The sequence below is a fragment of the Nomascus leucogenys genome, chromosome 17 (assembly GCF_006542625.1).
Source record: "Nomascus leucogenys isolate Asia chromosome 17, Asia_NLE_v1, whole genome shotgun sequence".
Lineage (NCBI taxonomy): Eukaryota > Metazoa > Chordata > Mammalia > Primates > Hylobatidae > Nomascus > Nomascus leucogenys.
In genome coordinates, this window is record NC_044397.1 from 25,462,345 (window position 1) to 25,487,626 (window position 25,282).

The 25,282-nt window shown below is 43.3% G+C and overlaps 1 protein-coding gene across 10 annotated transcripts in view; it reads right to left on the reverse strand.

The window, feature by feature from the left end:
- Positions 1–24,980, reverse strand: part of FMNL2 (formin like 2) — a 315,819-nt gene extending 290,839 nt beyond the window's left edge. For 9 of the 10 annotated variants that reach the window (XR_004026384.1, XM_030796008.1, XM_030796006.1 and 6 more), the window contains exon 1: positions 24,369–24,980. Coding sequence is in view for 9 of the 10 variants with exons in the window: in XM_030796008.1 (XP_030651868.1) it covers positions 24,369–24,485 (117 nt within the window). In the remaining variant the exon portion in view is untranslated. The remainder of the gene's footprint in view (positions 1–24,368) is intronic. The other variant, XM_030796004.1, reaches the window with a different exon arrangement.
- Positions 24,981–25,282: the final 302 nt, after the last annotated feature.

A 25,282-nucleotide genomic window follows, 5' to 3' on the forward strand; every position in this document is an offset into this window, starting at 1 on the left:
AGGCTAAGGTAGGAGAATTGCTTGAACCCAGGAGGTGGACGTTGCAGTGAGCGGGGATCACGCTACTGCACTCCAGCCTGTGAGACAGAGTAAGACCCCATCTGGGAAAAAAAAAAAAAAAAAACCACACATACAATAAGAGGGTAGCCTCCTAAACTAAAGAAGCAAAATAAAACCATTGCTTAGAGCATTTAATTTAATTTATTTATTGAGACAGGGTCTCACTCTGCTGCCCTGGCTGGAATACAGTGGTGCAATCAAGGCTCACCTCCATCCTTCAGATGAAGGCCTCAACCTCTGAGGCTCAAGCAATCCTCCACTTCCACCCCCTACCCCGAGTAGCTGAGACTACAGGTACACACCACCAAGCCTGGCTAATTTTTGTATTTGTTCTAGGGATGGGGTTTCACCGTGTTGCCCAGGCTGGTCTTGTACTCCTGGGCTCAAGCCATCCACCCACCTCGGCCTCCCAAAGTACTGGGATTACAGACGTGAGCCACTGTGCCTGGCCATTTAGAGCATTTTAAACCAGAGTACACTACATTTCAAGCTACAGCTCTAGTAGGATTAATATTTATTTTTGTGTATCTAGACCCTGCATCTGGTCAAGGGTATGTTATTATAATTAATCCAGCATCAGGAGATCTTTAGCACAGGTGTTCAATAAGCACTTCAACAGGCAAATGCACTGTTCTCATTCTTATGGGGAAATCTCAATACATCCAAAATTGAACTCATCATGCCTGCTATGACCCAACTGGCCCAATCTGTCAGCTGCACCAGTAATCTTCCAAATTTCTGGGCTCTAGTAAACATGGAGGTTACTGACTCTTTTCTCTCCATCATTCTACAGATTAAGGGCTTTAAACCTGGGATCCATGACCTCTGAAAGCCTGTGAATGGATTTCTGCTACTACATGTTAATTTTTACACGGGTATATGCATATGCACTTGGCCATGGTTTTCATAAGAATCTCAGAAGTCCCTGATGCAAACAAGGATCAATTTGAATCCAAGTCCTGTCCTGTCTTTTGAGGCACCAACTCTCGGTCTCCCTTTCTTCATTCTTCCAGACACCTAGCTTAGCTATCCTCATAGCTGCTGACTGTCTGATTATGGCAGGAGACTTTGTTGTTGTTTTTGTTGTTGCTGTTGTTGTTGTTGTTTTGAGACAGAGTTTTGCTCTGTCGCCCAGGCTGGAGGGCAGTGGCGTGATCTCGGCTCACTGCAACCTCCGCCTCCCAGGTTCAAGCGATTCTCCTGCCTCAGCCTCCCTAATAGCTGGGATTATAGGCGTCCACCACCACACCCAGCTAATTTTTTGTATTTGTAGTAGAGATGGGGTTTCACCATGTTGGCCAGGCCGGTGTCAAACTCCTGACCTCAGGTGATCCTCCCACCTCAGCCTCCGAAAGTGCTAGGATTACAGACATGAGCCACCATGTCCGGCCATGGCAGGAGACTTTTGATTGGGCTAACTGTCTTTGTCCACTCTAAGCCATCCCAGCATTACTCCTAAATAACATTTCTAAAACATAAGTTTGACCACAACTTCTCTTGCCATACCCACAGAGACTATGGTCTTCTAGCCATAGCAACTATATGCAGTCTTTCAAAACATACCATACCACCATGCCTTTCCCTAGAATGACTTCCTCGCAAAACTGCTCCCCACCTCTCAATTCCAAGCCATTACATTCATCTTCCACTCTCCAATTCAAGTCAATTTTCCTTAAGTTCCTTTTCTAATTCCTTGTCAATCTCTGCCTCCAAAGAGCATATATCACCTCTAGGCTCCCATTTAATACATATTCCTATTATAGCATTAACTATATAAAGACACTGTCTTTTCATCTCTTTATACTCTAATACAGTACCCAGCACACCATGGTCACCCAATACATTGTCACTAAATGGATAATCATATATTATGTGCTGGGCACATAGGTGTGCAATACATAGGTGGATTGAAAAGACTTCAAAAATACTTTTACTTCATGTTATATCTCAATTTTCCGAATCTTCAGCTTAACTAAGGCATTATTTAGGGTTTGCAAGGAGAGTGTTCTAGACAGAAGGATAGGACCTCTCAATCTCTCAAGAACTTATTAAAAAATTTCACTCATGAGAGAGAATTCTGAATTCTCAGTATCAATACAGAAGACAGTCCAGCTAAAAGCTCTCTTGAAAAAAGCTGGATTTCAGATACTAAACAAAAACTTTACTGCGGAAACTTATTTATGTAAGATCAAAGTCACAGGCTAATTCCAAGATCTGAGTTAATCGCTAGTTGCACAATTTACCATTTTGCCAGGAAAAGTACCTAAAGCATATCTAAATAGATTAATGTATTGGAAATATTGGTCATGGAATTGCTTCAGAAATTCTGCCAAATTTGCTCTTGTTGCACTAGATTGTCTCAAGATATGTTTTATGGTTTACTAATGTTTGGGTTTAAAAGCCTGGTTCTCTGGCTAATATCATGACAACATGCAAAGGCAGGCAAGAAAGACTTAAGATAGAACTGCCAACATTTTTCTTTTCATTCACCCCTTAGGTTTAATAACTCCATGTGTATCCTATAGGTCTCTGTAAATAAAAAACAAAATTTGTTGATTAAATTTTAACCTTAATATCAAAGATCTGGTAAAAAAAAAAAAAATACACACACACACAAACCTCCTAACGGATGTGAAAATTTCATTGAAAATGACCAAATGTAGTCTGGATTTCCAAGAGACTCAATTCTTAACCCTACTTCTGCCTTCTCTGGCTCAACTCACTTGTCTGTAATCAATACATCTAAGAGAAGAAGTGTCCCAATAGAGGAGTATCTGAGGCTCTCAGGCAACTACCTCATGAGCAACTCAAGAATACACTCGGACAAATACAACGAAACTCAATGCCATGAATTCCAATGTAAACACCAACAACAACAACAAAAAATCAAATTAACTCTAAGCTATTTGGGGTCTGCTATAGCAAAAAATGTTCACGTACAGTATTGTCTAGCAGGTGCCAAATACCAAGTAGAAAACTCAGCCTACTGCAGTCGGACACAATGGCTCACATCTGTAATCCCAGCACTTTGGGAGGCCAAGGTGGGCAGATGACCTGAGGTCAGGAGTTCGAGACCAGGCTGGCCAACATGGTGAAACTCCATCTCTACTAAAAACACAAAAATCAGCCAGGCATGTTGGCAGGCGCCTGTAATCCCAGCTACCTGGGAGGCTGGAGCAGGAGAATCACTTGAACCCAGGAAGCGGAGGTTGCAGTGAGCCACGATCACACCACTGCACCCCAGCCCGGGCGACAGAGCGAGACTCTGTCTCAGGGGAAAAAAAAGAAAAAAGAAAAGAAAAAAAACTCACTGAGCCTACCATTGAAGATACCAAAATCCGATTATTCTACAAAGCACTTCAGAAACACTGAGAAACGAGAGAGAGAGATGATAAATTGTTGCAATTAGCAAGTATCTTAGTAAAAGTCCCAGGCCGGGCGCGGTGGCTCACGCTTGTAATCCCAGCACTTTGGGAGGCCGAGGCGGGCGGATCACAAGGTCAGGAGATCGAGACCACAGTGAAACCCCATCTCTACTAAAAATACAAAAAATTAGCCGGGCGTGGTAGCGGGCGCCTGTAGTCCCAGCTACTCGGAGAGGCTGAGGCAGGAGAATGGCGTGAACCCGGGAGGCGGAGCTTGCAGTGAGCCGAGATTGTGCCACTGCATTCCAGCCTGGGCCACAGAGCAAGACTCCGTCTCAAAAAAAAAAAAAAAAAAAAAAAAAAAGAAACCCTGTCTATACAAAAATACAAAAAAATTAGCCGGGCGTGGTGGCGCACACCTGTAATCCCAGCTACTCGGAAGGCTGAGACGGGAGAATTGCTTGAACCCAGGAGGCAGAGGTTGCCGTGTGCCATTGCACTCCAGCCTGGGTGACAGAGCGAGACTTCATCTCAAAAAAATAAACAAAATAAAATAAATGACCTAAAGCCACACGCATCAACATAAATACTTCTCAAATGTATAAAGATTCAAAAGTACATATGGATTATAGTGCCATTTCTATAAATTCAGAAGCAAACTATAAGTTATTTTTAACACGAGTGCATAGGAATGAGATGTGCCAATTCGGGGTAATTTTCCTCTGTAGAGGGAGAAAGGAAGTCAGGAGAGAACGAGCTTGGACTGTGTCTATAACATTTTATTTCTTTGGGTATGTATTTTAACCTAGTATTCTGTAATGCTGGGACTATTTTGTTAAGAATATGTCCATTAGAACTACCACTCAGTAGTGAAATACACTTGCTACAGAGCAACATGTTGTAGAAAAGGAAACTACTCCCTGAAATTTACAGCACATCATAGAGCAGTGCTGGAAATCATTTAACAGCGTGATGGACTATGACTGTGAGAAGGGTCTGTTTGCACAGAAGGAAAGAAGGCCTGTACAAAAGAGAGATGAAAAGGAGAGGGACAAAGGGTCAAATTTTCATTTCTAGATACACCCTGCATATCTGCTGCTCCTTTGAAGTTCATGGGAGTTTCTTCCCAGAAGGACTACATGCAGCACAGAGAACCACCCAAAAGCAAGCTTAGTCACTGGGACATGAGAAAAACCTAAAGCCCTAAAAAAATGACTCCTAAAGCAGGGGACAAGGTTTGGGAAGGAAAGCTCCTGAATGGAAACTAAGACAAGACGAATAGTTTCTATTGCCAAAGACTGGGGATGACCCATCAAGGTCTTATTTTCATTGGAATAAAGCAGTGGTTTTCTTGGGGCAATGAAAAAGATACCATCTAACTCCCAATTTTGTTTCTGCTCAAGAAAAAATAAATGTTTGTGATGCTGTTAGGTTTCATTTATAATTCTCCTCTTTGTTCACTTTTGGCAGTTACCATCATGAGCATTAGAGTAACGTCTAGCACCCCTCCAAAAATACCAGCATTGTGATTGATGTGTGATTCAAAAAAGCTGTCAAAAGGAATACTCCAAAAGAAATGAGTCACATGGCTGGGCCAGGCATGCTATTATTTTTGTACCATATTATAATTCTTTTCATCTGGACCTTCTTAGAGTTGGCTTATTACTTCCTTTCATGCTATTCTAAGCTGACTAAAGGCTACAATAAATGGCATAAGAAGCCTGACAGAATGGGTTCATACCTTCATTACTAAAATACAAAAATTAAGGCTATTTGATATGGAAATAGGGCACCAAGAAAAACACGCACACAGCTTCAGCCCACGCAATTTAAGAACCCTTAAGGGTCTGAGAAGACAGAGAATTTTATCTCAGACTAGTCCGACAGTGCTATCAAATATTCTTTTATCTCACTAACTTAAAAAAGTAGATTGCCACTATAAAAATTTAGGGCAAAAGTGATATTTATCAGCTGAGAGAAAAATGAGCAATTTTCCTCACCGGATAGTAAGAAAGATGTGTGCATCTTTAGAAAATTCCAGGCTCTCATTGCTGGATGGTGGTGATGTTTTTATTTGATTTGGGACTGGCCTTTGTTTCATAGCTTAGCTCTGTCTGACTCAGCAAGATCACATAGGACGCAACCCAAACAGATTAATATAGAACCTTCTGGAAAAAATAACGCAGGGGTTTACTGGGGAATGTAATCTGTAATGTCTTCTTTCTGTGCTTCCTAGATCAAGTCAGGTGGCACTGTATTCTTGATTTAAAACAATGCAGCTGTTATTGAACAATGCTGTTAATCAAACAGAAAACCATCTATATACAAGTTACACAATTTTTTTTTTGCTACTACTGGAATTCAGAATAAAGTCCAAATGACTCCATCCATCCCAGGATGGAGCTGGAGCCAAACAAAACTTCAACAGCAGTTTCTTCAAGGCTCAAATGGTCACAACTTCAATGTATTTTCTCATTGTGAACAAGCTGCTCAGTGGTCACAGCATCATATGTAGCACGGCAGTTGTCTGTTCCAATTATGAAAACACTAGCACTTCCATTAGGCTCTGAAATGGAATAGCCCAATGCCCTGCAACACCTGGGTCTCTTTTTCTAGAAAGAACAAAATATACAAGAGTCAACATAAAATATCCAAGCAGGGCTGCATGCATGGACCAGAACTTTGAAAACACTGATGTATCACAGAAGGTCAGTAGGTACAATTTTATGGCAAGATTAGCAAATACAAGCCACCATCAGTTCAATTCTGGGCATTCTGGGGCCCTGCTTCACTTGTTCTTCACATTTGAGGTTGATGGTGATTTAACTAAAGTTACCTGTAAAATATACTAGAATCCAGTTAAAGTTCACAGCTTGGACCCTAAAGCCAGTGCTTTAATAAAGTCAAATTTTAAAAGAGTACAAAATAATCAGAACTACCACTTCTTGTGAAGTGCTTACCTGAGTGCCACAACTTGACTGTACTAAGCAATATCATTTAATATCCATAACAAGTCAAAAAAGTAGCTCTTGAGCTCATGACAGATGTGGCTACCAAGGCTTAGAAAGGTCAATCAATTAGTAAGCAGCAAAATCCTGATTCAAACTCAGGTTTAGTCCAAAGTCCAAGATCATAAACAAGCTTTGTTAAATAGACTGCAGAAAAGACTGTGGGCTTTTTAACAAAGTGAGTACAGGGACATATACTTAGTTTCTGAAGCTTGCAACCTAGAAAAGTAACTTTTAGAGTTGACTGCCTTTGGGGTAGATTCTCCTACCACCTAAAAGGCTGATCATGGTATTAATACTTTTTACCAGATTCTTTCAAGTTGTTTGCACAGATATACCTAGACACACACTCAAATCTCTAAGCATTCAGGTACAGAGCAGAACTCATGCAATTATGTATTACAACCTTCAGCCAAAGTAAGTTGTCTAGATTTATCAGCTTAATCTAAAATATTAGAAACTTTAACCTTAATATGTCCTTCTGTAGCACATTATAAACATAACACATATACGTATGATAAATGCCTTTAAATATCCTATAATCTTCATTCTCTTGCTCCCAGTATCTCATCTACTAGGCAGTTAACTACTCAAAGGCAAAAGGGAAAATAAAATTCACCTTTGCGTCCCAGCATCTCAAGAGGCCTTGCTTGGTACACTCAAGCAAAACATTGGTTAAACAGAAATAAGATCACATGGCATTTGTTTTTTTTTAAAAAATAAGCAATCTCCAACACAAGGCCTACTAACACAATATAATAATGGTTGTTCTTCTCACATGGAAGTCCAAGTCTATGGGTTATCACTGAGGACTGAGCAAAAGGCTTACCACACAGCCTTCAAGCTGTAACAACGCAGCCATTTTACTAGGGACATTTAAAAAAACAAAGGTTCAGAAACAGTTGTCTGAAAGAGAGCCTTCAGAAAGCCTTCAGAGGACAACTGTTACTAGAAAAAAAAAAAAACGATTTGATCACAAGCTTATTTGGCCTTTACTATTTCAATAGTGAACAGTGGCTTTATTCATCCAGTTCTCATTTTATCTGTAGTTTTTCTGAAGGATATGTAGGTACTGTTGGTTCTGGGTATATAACAAAATGAACACAGACTGAAAAGATGATGAGCTTGCCATCACAGGGCTTTCAATTTACTTTCAAACATTTATATTTATTCTACATATAGCTTATATTTACATAATATTTTTGCATTGGGAGTCAAAACAGAATGTTAGGAACACAGCTTTTGAGTCTAGAAATTTGATTTTCAGCTTTATTACCTACTAGAAATATGTGTTCTCAGGCAAGATTTTTAACTTTCCTACTCCTGAGTTTCTCATATATGAGACAGGGATATACCTACCTTTCAGGTTTCCTGAGCTACCATTCATGTTTACTGAAATGATTAAAGAAATACACAAGTGACCTATATTGTATTATTACTGAACATGCATGAAATCCACATTTAAACTCACGTTAGGGCTGCCTTAAAATCCTCACAATAAACAAAGCCACTAATATGTATTTAAAGACTTATTCTGATACTGAATTGTGTAAACCTACTGGCAAGCAGGAAGATACCAAAATCCCCAACCCATTCTCCAGTCACTGCTAGAGGTCTGAGAGTTCTAAGTCAGAATTGCCCACTTTTCTTTTGTGGCTTCTCCTTTAATCATGCTTAAAGGTTCTCAAACTTTAACACGCATAAGAATTGCTTTCTAGGAGGTCATCATCACTGGTCATTAGAGAAATGCAAATCAAAACCACAATGAGATACCACCTCATGCCAGTTAGAATGGCGATTATTAAAGTCAGGAAACAACAGATGCTGGCGAGGCTGTGGAGAAATAGGAACGCTTTTACACTGTTGGTGGGAGTGTAAATTAGTTCAACCATTGTGGAAGACAGTGTGGTGATTCCTCAAGGATCTAGAACCAGAAATACCATTTGACCCAGCAATCCCATTATGGGTATATACCCAAAAGATTATAAATCATTCTATTATAAAGACACATGCACACGTACGTTTACTGCAACACTATTTACAATAGCAAAGACTTGGAACCAACCCAAATGCCCATCAATGATAGACTGGATAAAGAAAATGTGGCACATATACACCATGGAATACTATGTAGCCATAAAAAAGGATGAGTTCATGGCCTTTGCAGGGACATGGAAGAAGCTGAAGACCATCATCCTCAGCAAACTAACACAGGAACAGAAAACCAAACGCCACATGTTCTCACTCATAAGTGGGCGTTGAACAATGAGAACACATGGACTCCGGGAGGGGAACATCACACAACGGAACCTGTTGGGGTTGGGGGGAAAGGGGAGGGAGAGCATTAGGACAAATACCTAATGTATGCAGGGCTTAAAACCTAGAAGACAGGTTGATAGGTACAGCAAACCATGGCATGTATACCTATGTAACAAACCTGCACATTCTACACATGTATCTCAAAGTAAAATTTAAAAGAAATAATAATTGCTTTCTAGGGTTGTTTCACTACAGAATTGAACATGTACTTTCATGGGCAACTTCAGGTATTTTGGGGATAATTTTAACTATACACAACTTTCACCTTATTTTTATCTTTAGAATTGTACCTCTTTATAAAATTCTTTTTGAGAAAGAGTCTCACTCTGTTACCCAGGCTGGAGTGCAGTGGCATGATCTCAGCTCACTGCAGCCTCCGCCCCTCAGGTTCAAGCAATTCTCCTGCCTCAGCCTCCCAAGTAGCTGGGACTACAAGTGCGCGCCACCATATCTGGCTGATTTTTGTATTTATAGTAGAGACAGGACTTCACCGTGTTGGCCAGGCAGGTCTCAAAGTCCTGACCTCAAGTGATCTGCCCACCTCGGCCTCTCAAAGTGATGGGATTACAGGTGTGAGCCACCGTGCCCAGCCTTCTTTGTAAAATTCTTACACGCCCCTTAAAATACAGTAATTTTGTAAAGGAAATATAAAAAAGAAAAAGAGGGAAAGAATCTGAGCTACAAGATAGTAGCAAGTTAACAGCAATAAAGTAATTCTCTTCCGTAATACCTTGCCTGCCCCAGGTCAACCTATAGCTTCAAGCAGACAAAGAAAGCCATTCTAAGTACTGGCCTTCAGAGTGCCTGCATTTAGGGCACAGCTCACACTGATCAAACAGTCCATTCTCAAACAGTCTGTCCCATGGGTCTAGAACAATGGCAATTCTGAAATACTCATTTCTTTGAAAATCACCTGAATTTAACAAGAGGCAGAACTCTGGCTACACAAAACCACCTACAAGAAATGGCTCTGTTACGGACAACAGAGTGAGGGGACAGACTCCTGAGCCTCCACCTTGAGGCTGTCCCATGGGCACAGTCCAAAGCTGTCTGGGCTGAGTATATCCCATATGCTGTGGAATGACCCTTCACTTGCTCCAGGGTCCCTGGAAACTGCTCCTGAACCAGCAAACGGAGAAACAAATCACACTCTGGCTACTCCTCCCTCCCGAGGGCTCTTACCTGATCACACTGGCTGCCTGCTCCTCCTCACTCAGAACTCATCGGGATGACACCACTTCACATATCCCATTTTATTCTCCTCATGGCACTTTCCACCATCTAAACGCTCCATTTCTGTACGTGTGCATCCCCTTCAGGTCTGGCTTCCCCCTCTACACCCTCTCATTAAAATGTAGATTCTTTGGGAGCAGACGTTCAATCAGTCCCACCTCAGTACAGCATCCTCCAGTGCCTACAACACTGCCTGGCACACAGTAAGTGCTCAATAAATACTTTTGGGACTGTCTGAATAAAGTATATAAGCACCAAAGGAGCAAAAATGCCCAATGTAGAATGAAAAGTGCAGCCCAGCAGCGGTTGGGACTGAGCTAGAATCTCACCTACTTCCTATTCCAAGGAAACATTTTCTGAGCACTCAGAATTCAGAAAAGGCACCTTCTCTCCAAACCCTTAGCATATCTACATCTATACTGATTATGAAGCTCTCTGGGTTGCTTACTGTTGCCTGTTTCCCCAGCTACATCCTGAGTCGCTCGAGATTAAGGTCAGATTTTGCAGCATATAACACAAGTTGGACTCACTCAAAGCAGTTATTATATGATTTAATAAGTTTAGTACAGAGGGTATGTGAAGAACGAACAAGAAGCATACATTTAATGACATCTTATAGCTAACTCGGAAAACATAATAGTGTAGTGCAGTAGAAAGAAGCAGGCTCTCTCAGGCAGGCCTGGATTCAAACCCTGCCCCCAGGATTGGGTAGTGGCCACATTAACACCCTCAGCCCATTGTCTCATAAGTAAAAGGAAGACAATACCTCCCTGGAAAAGTTGTCATTAGCATCAACGATAATGCATATAAAGCACCTAACAGAACTCGAGAGAATTCATAAACATCATTAGTTTACAGTGGAATGCACCCCAGAGTTTTAGTATGAAGACCTAGGACTGGACCACAAACTTCACCACCTTCTTATATAACTTCAAGCCATCCAGTCTCATGCCCTATTTGTCTCATTTACTTAAAACCCTTAGAAGCACAGAAGATAATTGGAGAGCACTCTGCAAACAGCAAAGCACTAACATGCCAAAATAAAGAATGCTGCCCATTTAAACTTACCTCACTCCAACAAAAAAGAAAATATAAACTGCCCTCCTCCTCTTCTGCTAATTCACAAGGAGTCAGGGAAGCATGATGCCAACTTGTTGTCTCTGAATGTTTCGTATTCTTGGACACCTACCACAGTCAAGTGATAAGGGGAATACCAAGATGAATAAGAATCTATGACCAAGTGTCATTTCAACACAAAGGCAAGTTATGTGCAATTAATAGTCAGCCTAGTGTGGTCAGTTAAATAGGTTACCAGAGCAGCCACTCCAATTCCCAGTCCTCTTTCAGTGGGCACTGTTCTCTTATCAAGTCAGCAATCATTTGCTGGGACCCTTCCCAAAGCTAAGACAAGTAAAAGCTGTCAGACCCCGTAAGACATGATCCTTGCCTTTCAGGAGCCCACAGTGTGAACTGGCAGGTGAAACAAAGACACAAACAGATGGCTAAGAATGTAATGAGCAACTACAAAGCTACACATGAAAGCATCTCCCTATTTTACAATCAGAACTTACACAAAGTGATATTTAATCAAGTGCCTCATGAGTAAGAGATAATTCATATCACAAAGCAGTCAAAGTAAGGAGAGTTGTTTTTCTCATCGCCCCCATGCTTACGTGGGCCTGTAAGGACCCTTGGAAAAAGTGGGACTGTAGAAAACTTTGAAGGCTGGTATAGGTTCAGTAAGCACAGAAGCGAAGGGAGCCCATCCTATGCAGGGGAATCACCAGGAAAAAAAAATACAAAGGAGAGAAAGCACAGGCCTAATCTGGGGACAGGGATTAAAAAACAAAAAAAGAAAAAAAAAAAAAACCCTCCAAGTTAGGGACTTGTAAAGAAACAGAAGAGGAGATGGGTCTGGCCACATTGTAGCTGGCTTCAGGAAGAAGGCTGCGAGGGATACTGGAGTTACAAAGGAGAGAAAAGAAGAGAGACCAACAAACATGGCCATGAGCCCCGCAAATTTTATCTATTAATAATGTCTAGAATAACACAATAGGGCTGTGATGGGAAATTGAACCACAACATGAAATTCACAGTCTTGTACCTTTTAATATTTCAAGAGTCATCAAGAAGGATAACAAAAGCTAAAGGCCAGAACTTACGCTTGAGAAGGAGTACATAAATTTTGTACCTACATGTCCGTAATTCCAAGTATTAATGCCCAAAATTTCAAATGCTCATTTTCTCTGTGGCCATCCCTCCCCATTCATGCTTTACTTTGGGAACACAAATCAAAATATCCTCTTCTCAGTATTATGAAAAGAAGGGATACTATACACACAAACAAAAATACCATTAAGGTGATCAATGATGATACAACTAAAAGCAACAGGAAAATGCTGCAGTGTCAATATTTCCTAATGCTCAGGCCTACTTGGACTAGGAACACTCTCAGAGGAAGTGGTGGAAACCTCATGGTTAGAGTCACTTGGAGTCAGACCACAAGGCACAATCCTGTGGCCTACTCTCTTCCACGTGAAGTGTGACCGCTGAGAAAGTAAGTTCAGGTGAGCAGTAACTGTGGCTGGGAGACCAGAAGCCAAGTCTCACCACTTCTGAAGAACAAGAGGGAGGGAGGGATTCTGATTCCTGATCCGGGAGTTGGTTGCAACTGTGTTTGGTTTGTGAAAATATTTTTTTTTTTTTTTTTGAGATGGAATATCGCCCTGTCACCCAGACTGGAGTGCTATGGCAAGATCTCGGCTCACTGCAACCTCCGCCTCCCAGGTTCAAGCAATTCTCCTGCCTCAGCCTCCCAAGTAGGTGGGACTACAGGTGTGTGCCACTATGCCCAGCTAATTTTTTATATCTTTAGTAGATACAGGGTTTCACCATGTTGGCCAGGCTGCTCTCGAACTCCTGACCTCGTGATCTGCCCGCTTCAGCCTCCCAAAGTGCTGGGATTACAGGCATAAGCCATGGCGCCCAGTCTGCGCCACCGTGCCCGGCCATGAAAATATTTTTTTAAAAGAGGATCAGGCAATATCATTCTAAAAAATGACCAAGAAAGAATTTTTAAATTTCTCCATTATCATTAGAAACATCAGAGGAAATCAATCGTGGAACTTTTTTTGTTGTTAGAGATAGGGTATCTTACTTTGTCACCCAGGCTGGAGTACAGTGGCATGATTACAGCTCACTTCAGCCTCAAACTGCTGGGCTCAAGCAATTCTCCCACCTCAGCCTCCCAAGTAGCTAGGATTACAGGGAGTGTGCCACTAAGCCAGTTTTTTTTTTCTTTTAATTTTCATAGGCACAGGATCTTGCTGTTACCCAGGCTGGTCTCAAACTCCAGCAATCCTCCCACCTCAGCCTCCCAAAGCACTGGGACTACAGATGTGAGCCACCACACCCTGCCAGAACTTCTGATAATTACTGGTGAAATAACAAAAGTATAGGCCGAGTGTGGTGGCTCATGCCTGTAATCCCAGCATTTTGGGAGGCTGAGGGGGGCGGATCACCTGAGGTTGGGAGTTCAAGAGCAGCTTGGGCAACATGATGAAACCCTGTCTCTACTACAAATACAAAAATTAGCCGGGCATGGAGGCATGCACCTGTAATCCGAGCTACTCTGGAGGCTGAGGCAGGAGAATCGCTTGAACCCAGGAGGTGGAGGTTGCAGTGAGCCAAGATTGTGCCACTGCACTCCAGCGTGGGCAACAGAGTGAGATTCCATCTAAAAAGAAGAAAAAGAAAAAAAAAGTATAGGTGTTTAATATTAAAGAATTGTTTAATTAAATGAGAAATGAGACCTGGTAAATTCACAAATGATCTGGAGATTTCTTTTTTTTTTTTTTTTTTTGAGACGGAGTCTTGCTCTGTCGCCCAGGCTGGAGTGCAGTGGCACAATCTTGGCTCACTGCAAGCTCCGCCTCCCAGGTTCACGCCATTCTTCTGCCTCAGCCTCTCCGAGTAGCTGGGACCACAGGCACCCGCCACCACGCCCGGCTAATTTTTTGTGTTTTTAGTAGAGACGGGGTTTCACTGTGGTCTCGATCTCCTGACCTCCTGATCCGTCCGCCTCAGCCTCCCAAAGTGCTGGGATTACAAGCGTGAGCCACCGCGCCCGGCCGATCTGGAGATTTCTAAGCCAAACAATGCTTTCCAAAAACTGGACCCTGAGAACCAAACCAAACATTCTGCTGTAAAAGGCCACCGGAGGGTGTAAACACTGGCAAGGGGAAGGGCTGCACAAGCCCAGGAGGCCACACAGTTCTAAATGGCCTCTCCAGGTTCACATCTGGATGGCCAAATTAGTTGGCAGTAGAGTGACTTTATGGTAAGGCCCTGGGAATCCAAGTTTATGGCATCCTGGTCCCAAGACATTTGGCTTCCTAGGTTCACTAGGCAGAAGTCCTTGGGAATAAAGAACCCTGATTAGTCAAGATATTCCATGGTCACCAAAGAGAAAATTTCTTTGGAAGAACAACAAAGGTGACCATATCAGGGAATGAAAGGGCCAGAACTGAACCTAACAAAGCTATTCACTCAATTCACTGCCTTTGCATTTTAGGTTCTCTAGCTTTCACAAATAAGACATTTAGCAGTACTGAACTCACTGGGCAAAACTGAGTGTTGCCATGGTGCAAATCTGATCATGACATATCCAACTTCTCCTGCTATTAGTTATCATAATGCTTGCTTCTATGCCAATAAAAAAAAAGAATGTTATTCCTTTTTGATTCAATTTGTTCAATGAGGGCAGATGAGACTATTTTCAATCTTTCTGCCACTGTAAAATTGTCATTTTCTTTACCTTCCCCGCCAAAATAAAATTATTATTATCCTTTACTATTCCCATTTAAATCCATACCTTCTCTTGCCCTGTTCCCTATTATTAGAAAGTTTTATCTAGTCATAAATCAACTACTTACAGTTCCTTATAAGATTAATATTTCTAAATCAAAATGAAACAATAATTGCTACTATCCTCTCAGTTCCAGAAAACCACATATGCTGTCCTCAAACCCCAAACCACAAATGCTAAAAATTATGAATAAGAGGAATGTCTATTTGCTTACGTTATAATGAATAAAGAAATAACTAGAGTCTTGCATTGAGAACAATCAGCTCATTCTTGACCTAGCATCCTATTTATCTTTCTATTCTCAAGGCTAATTGCTTATATAAGCATGCCAATTTGCCTTGATTATAGGATTCTTAATAAATGAATGTTGTTTACATTTCACAAGTGTATTTGAATTTCACTACAGGAAGCCAAGCTCATCAAGTCTTTGTAAGTGGTAAAACCAGAGATCAAAGCAAAAGGCCTGCATTGAACCAACAAACAATTAGGCTGCAGAATGGAGGCCTAAGCAAAAATGCAATTGATTTATTGATTGTTCTACTCCAGAAGTATACTTCTGGGTCATTGCTTAATCTTACACCATATGTATAGAATTTTCTCACAAATTTTCATTATGATAATTTGGTGGTCATTTCTTAGTTAAATAAAGTCTCTCTACCATTCAACAGGATTTATCCTTTTCTTCTGTGTTTTTTCATCTTGTTGCTTTTAGTTGAATCGAGTATCTTTCATTTTTTTAACTCTTCTCAACCTTCTCAATTTTGCCTAATCTCTCCAAAATTTTAAGTTCTTAAACAATCCCTTTTCTATTACACTCATTATCTTGTTTTCTGCTGGTTTTAACTCATAGGCAAATTGGCTTGGTCTTTGGGGTAGGAAGAAAAAGGGGAAAAACATCTAGCACAGTGGCTGTCAACCTTGGCTGCACATTCAAACCTTCTAGGGAGCTTTTAAAAATCCTGATGCCCAGGTCACACTCCAGACAAATTTATCAGAATTTCTGGGAGTGGAACCCAGGCATTTGTGGGTTTTTGTTTTTGTTTTAGAGATAGTCTTGCTCTGTTGCCCATACTAGAGTGCAGTGGCATGATCACAGCTCACTGCAATCTCAAACTTCTGGGCTCAAGCAATCCTCCTGCCTCAGCCTCCCAGGTAAGCTGTGACTACAGGCATGCACCACCACACCTGGCTAATTTTCATTAGTAGTAGAGATGAGGTCTCGCTATGTTGCTCCACACTGGTCTAGGACTCCTGGCCTCAAGTGATCCTCCTGTCTTGGCCTCCCAAAGTGCTGGGATTACAGGCGTGAGCCACTGTACCTGGCCCACTTGTACTTTCTGAGGATCCCCAAGTGATGTCAATGCACAACCAAGTTTGAGAACCACTACTTTAACTTACCAATACCCTTATTCTAGCTTAAATAAGGTGTTCTGCCAAACTTCCACGGAGAGAAAAAAAGAACAAGGAAAGGAAGTCAGGATCCTGAGCAAACCCTCAATCAAGGCAGGTCTTGAGGCTAGTGAGATGTGTTATTTAAAAGCACCATCAGTCACACGTTAGTGTCCCAGCACCAGACACATGGTCAAAAATGTGAACTATTTAAGCCGGGTGTGGTGGCTTATGCCTGTAATCCCAGCACTTTGAGATGCCAAGACTGGTGGATCACTTGAGGTCAGGAGTTCAAGACCAGCCTGGCCAACATGGTGAAACCTCATCTCTACTAAAAGTACGAAAACTAGCTGGGTGTGGTGGTGCATGCCTGTAATCCTAGCTACTCAGGAGGCTGAGGCAAGAGGATCGGTTGAACCCAGGAGGCAGAGGTTGCAGTGAGCTGAGATCACGCCACTGTAGGCCAGCCCAGATGACAGAAAAAGAATCCATCTCAAAACAAAAAAATATGAACTATTTGATATTTGACATCATTCCCAAAACCAAGCCATGGGCATCTTCTATGCACAGAAGTCGGTCAAGTGAGATTACTTCTGGGGATAGCAGGGTCTAAACACCTCAAGGCTTTCAGCTTCTGTGGCAATGGTTACAGGGGCTTACAAATGCATCAGAACTTCTGCAAAGAAAAAAGCAGACTAAGGTTACATGTGAAATAAGAGTCACCAAAGTCAATTACAGGCTAAACAAGAACACTGAAGATCATGGAATCACAGAAACTATATGAAGTTTGTCCTAGAAACTATCCAAGACTAGAAATCATAGAGACTTTGTGATAACTGCCTACCAGTGAACACTGATGGTCATGTTTTTCTGTTTGTTTTTTCAGAGAGTGAAAAGAAAGTACATTTTTATCTGTCAACATCGAATACCATCATACCTGGTAAATAGGGCTGAGGGTTGCCCAATTTCAGAATTCCAAGCCCGTCTGGTCCACATCTGCGGGCCTTGGTTGAGATCACAGTTCAAGAGGCAGCTCTCCAACCTAACAGCTCTTCCCTTAGACACTGCTTCCAAATTATATCCTATCAGTTGGAAACTGCATAGTCCTTGGCATTTATGTTGAAAGACAGGTTTCTGGAAAGGAGGAAGGGGTCACTGGGGAGGAGGGAGGAAGATCACCCTGCAGTATGAAGAGACGGAATTCTAAAGGGAAGACAAGCAATGAGCTATCTCTGTCCCCAGTGTTCAAGTAGGTGAGAACTAAGAAGGTACATGAAGCCTCTCTAAGGAACCATGACTCCAAAGCCTAGGGACACACTTCTTGTTATCTGCAGGGATGGGGGTGGCACTCCATAAAGAGCTGCTCTACAAGATGAGATCTGCCAAGCAACCGTATAGCTTGTAACTCACATTCTCTCCTAAGCTCCTCTAGGCTGTTCCTTCTTTTATAATGATTCAATGCTTTGTTCGTAAAAGGATTCCAGTTACAGCGTCCTCTTGCAAAGGAGGGGCAATCATCCATAATCAGTGCTTCTTGTATTAGCTACTTTTTTGACATCTATTACTTGCTTAAACCTGAGGGCTGGAGAGACCACTTTACCTTGTCTCTATTCCCCAAGCTCGAAATATGAAAAAGAAGAGCACTGTTCATTAAGACCAAATCCTTTAGGCAACAGTTCTCATAAAGTCAAATGAATTTCCAGAACAAACATCAGCCCATACGTATCTTTTTCTTCTTTGAGCCCAGGAAGGACCTACCAGGAGATCTTTCCCCACTCTCAGGTGCTATAATTCTATGTCTAGAACCTGCAAGTGGCAGACTCACCTCAAAGAGGGTAACTTTCAAGCCAGTAACGTACTTCCTATCTTCTTGGGCTGGAAAGGGCCTTCCAGTCACCAGTGTTTGTCACACAGATTATCTGAATAACTTTAATGGAGAACTCACCATCCATTTTCGACAACTCTACAGGTTAGAATATTTTTCCCTACGCTCATATGACTTTCAGTCACTGACCCTGGGGAATTCTACTCTTTAGACCACACAGAATACCCCTACACACATTTCCACCTGAAAGCTCTTCAAAAGCCAACGTCAACTAATGAATCACAGTGTAGTATGTTCTGGAAATTCTATGTTTTCAAGTGGTATGATTTCCATCATCTCACGACTATATTAACAATTGTGCCAAATTTTATTCCCATTCACAAAGGAGGAAAACCAACGGCCAGAGGAAAGAGTTTCACTTGTCCAAGTTGGTGTGCAAATATGATTCTATAAACTAGGTCTCCTGCCTCCCAGGCCAATGCTAAATGACAGGCCACAAGCCAAAGTACTTCTTATCACTTATGGATTTAAGGCCACACATACCATCTCTCCCCAAATTTCATCACTTTACACTGTTGCCAGTCTCTTCCTGGAGCCAAACATTTGCATTTGATCAACTTCTATCCTAGATACCCCAATATATTGTCACAGTTTTTACTGGTATTATTAGGAGGAAAAAATGCATCCTGATAATGATACAGCCCTAACCATATATTCCCACTTTGGAGAATAAAACAGCTCAGGGAGTTACTGCCTAGGGTGAAACTGTAATGGTTCAAAGTGCCAACACTCCACCACTCCTCTTCCACACTCTCTTCCCCTCACAAGAGGAGAAAGAATGTGAGAAAACAAATCAGCAGCATCTGATGGCCTCACTACACTCCCACCCACCCATCTGCTCAACAGACTTTATGGCAAGTGCTTTCCTTGGAAGTGGCTGAAAGGGAGCAACACCTTGCAGTGGGAAATAAACTTAAATGTTAAAACTTGACCTTCCGGCCGGGCACAGTGGTTCACACCTGTAATCCCAGCACTTTGGGAGGCTGAGGCAGGTGGATCACGAGGTCAGGAGTTCAAGACCAGCCTGGCCAAGATGCTGAAACCCCATCTCTACTAAAAATACAAAAATTAGCCGGGCATGGTGGCACACACCTGTAATCCCAGCTACTCGGGAGGCTGAGGCAGGAGAATCACTTGAACCCGGGTAACAGAGGTTGCAGTGAGCCAATATTGCACCATTGCACTCCAGCCTGGGCGACAGAGCAAGACTCCATCTCAAAAAGAAAAACAAGCAAAAAAAAAACAACAACTTGACCTTCCTTTCCTTTTCACAGGTTTCACATTTGGAGTATATGCGTTGCACTGACAGGTTGCCTATTCCTTCTGATTTGGAGAACAAACTTTTCAACCAAGGTATTTCAAATCTGCCTTGAAAAGAAACACTGAAGAGTACCTTTTTGGACCAGATCAATTTTTAACTCCATGCTTGAAAATAGAAGAGCACAGTGAAGATGCCAAAAGGCTTGACATCTAAAGAGAAGAAACTTCAAATGCACCTCACTTCAGTCACTTCTGAAGAATTTCTGCCAACTTTATCCAGTCTGAAATTTGCACTAACCAGACAGGAATTTTTTACCGCTCGTCACAGGCCCTTTTTTTCTTCCCAGTTCTAAGCCTAAGGAAGCATAATATAAAGGAAAGGCCAGGGGGAGTAGGGAACAGATCCAAATCTCTGCTGAAAGACCAGATTGGTTATTTAATAACTGTATAATTTTAGGCAACTTAGATATCTTTTTCTTTTTTGAGACGTGGTCTCACTTTGTCACCCAGGCTGGAATGCAATGGTACGAACATGGCTCACTTCAGCCTCGACCTCCAGGACTCAAATGATCCTCCCACCTCAGCCTCTTGTGTAGCAGGGACTACAGGTGCAAGCCACCACACCTGGCTAATCTTTTTTTTTCTTTTTTCATAGAGACAGGATCTCACCATGTTGCCCAGGCTGGTCTCGAATTCCTGGGCTCAAGCGATCCTCTCACCTCAGCCCCCCAAAGTGCTAGGATTATAGGGGTGAGCCACTATGCCGAGCCTAAATAATCATTATTTATGCATCTATAATGTTGCTGATAGCGTTAGTTACCGTGAGCATTAAATGAGAACACGTAAAAGGCCTACTCATAGTAGATACTCAGAAAATGTTCCCACTCCTTCCTAAAACAAAATGACCACATTCAATCTCAGGACAAGCAGAAAAAAAATGAGAAGGAAATGGACTCAAATTAATCAGATACCAAAGCAGTTCCTGATACCAAATATAAGACAATACTGCCCTAAACCATTACTTCCTAATAATTTTAAATCTGTTGCAGTGCTGCCTGACACCTGATATTGCATAAGATACAGCAGCTAAGACACAGACTTAAAATTGTCCTTTTCTCTGAAACTCAACAAAAGAATTTTTAGGATAGCTCTTCAACAAAGGCATCCAAGGGTGTGCCTTTTAAGTTGTAAACAGTGACTGCAAGCCAAAAATGAGTGAATAATATTATGGAGTGTCTAATGTAGAAACAGGTATTCTCAGACAAAAACCATCAGTTGTTCATCACATCCACCAAGAACCACCTTCTTATCATCATCTTTAAAAATAAAGGACATGGGAGTATTTGTGGGTGTGTGTACGTAACCCAGGGGTGTCCAATCTTTTGGCTTCCCTGGGCCACAATGGAAGAATTGTCTTGGGCCACACATAAAATACACTAACACTAATGATAGCCAATGAGCTTAAAAAAAAAAAATCATGAAATAAATCTCATAATGTTTTAAGAAAGTTTATGAATTTGCGTTGGGCCCATGAGGCCCACAGGCAGTGTCTGGCAAGCTTGATGTAACCCCCAAAATTAGACAATGGTTAATAAATACAATGGAGGGCCACATGGCTATTACAGATGTGAAGAACCCCCCAAAAACACAGGCTATTACCTATGAAATATATACATCCTTACATCCTAAAAGAACAACGATTGAAGTACGTGGCTGACTTTATAATTTATGAAACACTTCCATATAAATTATACATAGGTTAGAGTACAACAGAAACATTGCACATACACACACACAAAGGCATATGCATATATATATCTAACATATATATATAACATATATATCTAACATATATATAACATATATATCTAACATATATATATAACATATATATATCTAACATATATATATATCTCACCTTCCAGCTCTACCTGAAAGGTCAGTACAGGGAAGCAAATGGTTAAATGTATACACTAAGACAGTAATCTTTTCCCTTAAATATAAGTTTTATAACTATTACTATAATGATACTGAAGATACCTATCCTTGGGAGGATTAAACTCCTAAGACTGGGATCCAATTTTTGCTAGTCACTAACTCCATTTTTTTCTATTAAAAAGATTACTTTTCAAAGTTCACCCCTCTACTCTTAATTCATTAGTCTTTTATTCTCTCATTTCCATTCATACCCACTAATTTTTTATATTCACACAATTTAACCCATATAAACTGATGGGGAGGGAGGGGATAGTCACTGAATAGGTTTGTTCTCTCTTAAGGCTTTCCTAACAAGAAATAAAATGGACTTTTGTCATTTTAATTTTTATTTACTTCTCCCTGAGGCCTTAAATATTCTAGAGCTGGAGGTTGGGAGGAACTGTTTTCCTAGCTTGAAACAGTCTGTTAATTATTGATGTAAGCCATACTTACCATGAGGTGCTTGGACACTTTTCTGTACAGTATTACTATCTGGTTTTCCTCCCAAAACATCCGTATGATCTTCATTATACAAGAAAGTTGAACTGGTATCAGTAATACCAACACAATTTCCATTGCCCTCCACATACATACTTAAAAATCTGCCACTTAAAACTTGTCCTTCAAGCTTGATGTCCAGAATTAGATGGTTTGAACTGATTTCTTAAGCAACTCATGAAGAAAAGCAAAGTTGAGATTATCACACGCACAACTCCAGGAAAAAAAAAAAAAAAAAAAAAAAAGAGAGAAATCACCAACACTGCGCACTTCTATTGGCCCACAGAGATGATCTGGAAGGTTTCAACTTCTCTCACAGATTGTCAAAGAGCCAAGTGGAGCTGACCTGGGAGAAGGAACGCATCAATGATCCAAATGCGTCCCTACGAAGAGGGTTCCCAAGCTGATATGGTCCCCCAAAAGCTTTGTCTCTACTCAAAAAAAGGTCAGCCTGGTATTGTTTTTGTTTCTTGATTGAGAGGCTTAGAATATTGTAAACAATTCTAAAAGGAATTGCACCCAGTAACTGTGACACACAGTAGTGTAAAAGTAGCCACAACAACACTGCCCCAAGAAGCTTGGGATGTACAATCATAATTGTCTAAATACTACATTTGCAACTGCTAGCCTTAACAAGAACACAAATCCACCATGTTAATGATGGGACATTATTTTTCTAAAGATTAATTCACACCATGTATTATTAATGAGCAGGGTAAATGAAAGCTCAAGCAAAAAAAAAAAATGCTATCCTAGTCAAGCAGAATTTAATTGCATTATTGTTATTATTATGGCTGCTGCACTGGTTTCCCTGTGTCACTGGCTCCTCCACCACAAGTATTCAGAGACACACACACACACATACACACAGCACCACAGCATTGATGGAAAAACAAAAAAGCCAGAGCCAGGAGGTAAGAACCATATGTCTAGGAGGAAGAGGGTTTTGAAGAAAAACTTTGTCTCTGGAAAAGCAGGTCAAGTATGCATCCAGGCCGCCTTGAGAATTATGCCTAGGCCGTTTCATTTGAGTGTCCCATCTTGCACAACGGTGGGAGCAGCTGTGGGAGATCACAGGAGATGCAAAGCAACACAAGCAACCTCATCTATCTCCCCGACGGCCACACCAGAGTTTCCAGGTGGCGGGAGAGAGAGCTCAGTTCTCCCAAAGAGCACACAGCTAACCTGCCATCCAGAACATCATTTCCCATACCAAACCATCCCTTTTTCAAGGCCTGAAGGCAGGCAATTTGAACGTCCTGTCGCTGAGCACACCTCAGAAAACCGATTTTTGATCTAGAACTCGAGTCCTCTGCCAAAGTTGTAAGTTTTCATGAAAACAAAAGAAGAAGAAAAGAAAACCCGCAGGCAGGCACAATCGTTGGCTGCCCGGATCACGAGTTTCCCTTGCTGCCTAGTCTTGTGGAGTTTAGAGGTAACCAACTAGGAAAAGAGAAGTGTCCAAGTGTCAGGAGTACGAATGCGCCCAGTCTCGCCTGTGTGTGTCCCTCCCAACATCCCTTATAAGAGGCTAGGACACTAAAACTGGAAGTCTGGGGGACCAACTGCAGTCCAGATCCTGGATGGGGCAAGCCGCCACACCCTCTGCAGCTCACAGCACAAGCCTCGGCTGGGAGGGGCCCAGACACTGTCCCAGCAGGAAAGGGAGAAAGAGGGGAGTTTTCAGAGTCCTGGATTTGAGGAGCTGGAAAGCTGGGAGAAGCGGAATGCAGGAGGGAGCGGGGGACCTGGCTGGGCGTGCAAGAGGAGGGGAGGGGTCGCCCGTGCAGTCAGGACAGCTCGCAACACGTCCCCGCAAAACTGCACATTTTTGTGGTTTAAGATTTAAGTCTAGAGGGAGCGCGCTGAGGTTCTCCCCGGCCTGGGTTTCAGATGCCCCTGCTCCTCGCCAAGGGCCGGGGCGCCGCACTGCTGTGGATCTCCCCTTTCCCCTTCGGGGAAGCTCCCCTTGGCCAAGCCGCGACGTCAGCCCTCCAAGTTCGCCTCCGCTCACCGCCCGGCGCGGCGCCCGCGGCCGGCCACACGCGCCCCATCTGCCGGGGACTTCGCAGGTCCTGGGCTGGCCGCCCGAGGGATGGTCCGCAGGGGCTCAGTGTTTTTTTTGTTTTTTTTTTAAAAAAAAAAAAGCCTAAGCGGCTCGCCGCCTCCTCCTCCCAAGCCCGCGCCACCTTCTCTTCACGCCCACGCCGCACCTCCCGGGCACACGCGCCGTGAGGTGCCTCTCCAGCCAGACAATGGGTTCGGGGCTGGCTGGGTAGCCGGCCCCGAGCCCCCATCCCCATCCCGGGACCCCGATAGGCTGAGCGCGGGGGACTGCCAGGGGGTTGAAGAGGAGTGCTGGGGGGCCACAAAGGGGAAAGTGGGAGCCTCCCCCTCGGGAACGGAGGCTCGCTCCCCGCACGGGGCGAAGGGGAGGGGTGGGGGTCAGCTGCGCCGCCCTGCCGGGGGCCCCGGGTCCCGGCGCCCGACCGCCGCCGCGCACTCACCAGCACGATGGCAAATCGCTCCTCCAGTTCACCTGGCTCGGGCATCGGCAGCTTCAAAGGCACGTTGTGCGCCCTGAAATCGGTCTGCTGCGAATCCATGCTCCCCGCGTTGCCCATGTCGGCGGCGCGCCGGGGCCGGGGGCTGCTCCGGGCCCCTAGCGTGCGCGTCGGAAATCAGAACAGCTCCCGGCGGTCGGCTGCCGCCCGCAGGCGCGACCTGCCCGGCTCCCCGCCCTCCGCCGCGCCCAGGCGGGTGTGCGGCGCGCACCGCTCACTAGCAGCGCTCCAAGCCGAGCCGTCCCCCGGCCTCCCTCATGCTCCCCGCCGCCCCAGCGCGGCCCCGGCCTCTTTTCCTCGGGAGGGGTAGTCGGGGCGCTGGGCGCCTATGTGCATGGTGTTCTGCTGGCACACCGCCCCCTGCCAGAGATCGCGGCCCCCGGCGCGTGGTCCCTCCTACTCGGCCTTCTGCCGGGCCCGCGGCCGCCGCTGACACTTCCAGCCCTAGCCGGCCACGGCTGCGCCTGCTTGGCTAGCACCTCGAGCAGACAAATGCAGCTCCGCGCTCCCCTACACAATGCCCCCTCTCGCCCGGCCCCCGCCCCCGGCCCGGCTCCGCCCACTCGCCCCGCGGACTGCCGGGACGCGTAGTTTCTGCCCAAAGTGTCCGCGCGCAGAAATCACGCCTGCTCTAGAGCGCCAGGCCGGGTTGGGACCATTTGCAGCAAGGGCGATCCGTAGTCTCCGGAGATAGCATATGTCACTTTTGACCCTCCTAACCCCAACAGTGGAATACCTACATCGTGTATATCATGTTGACACTTGGTAGGCAGGTCTGACCATGACGGAATCGAATCAATGAATGAAGGAATGCATGCCTTCTGATTAAAATTCAGAAAATCGTTGCTGTTTTTAAA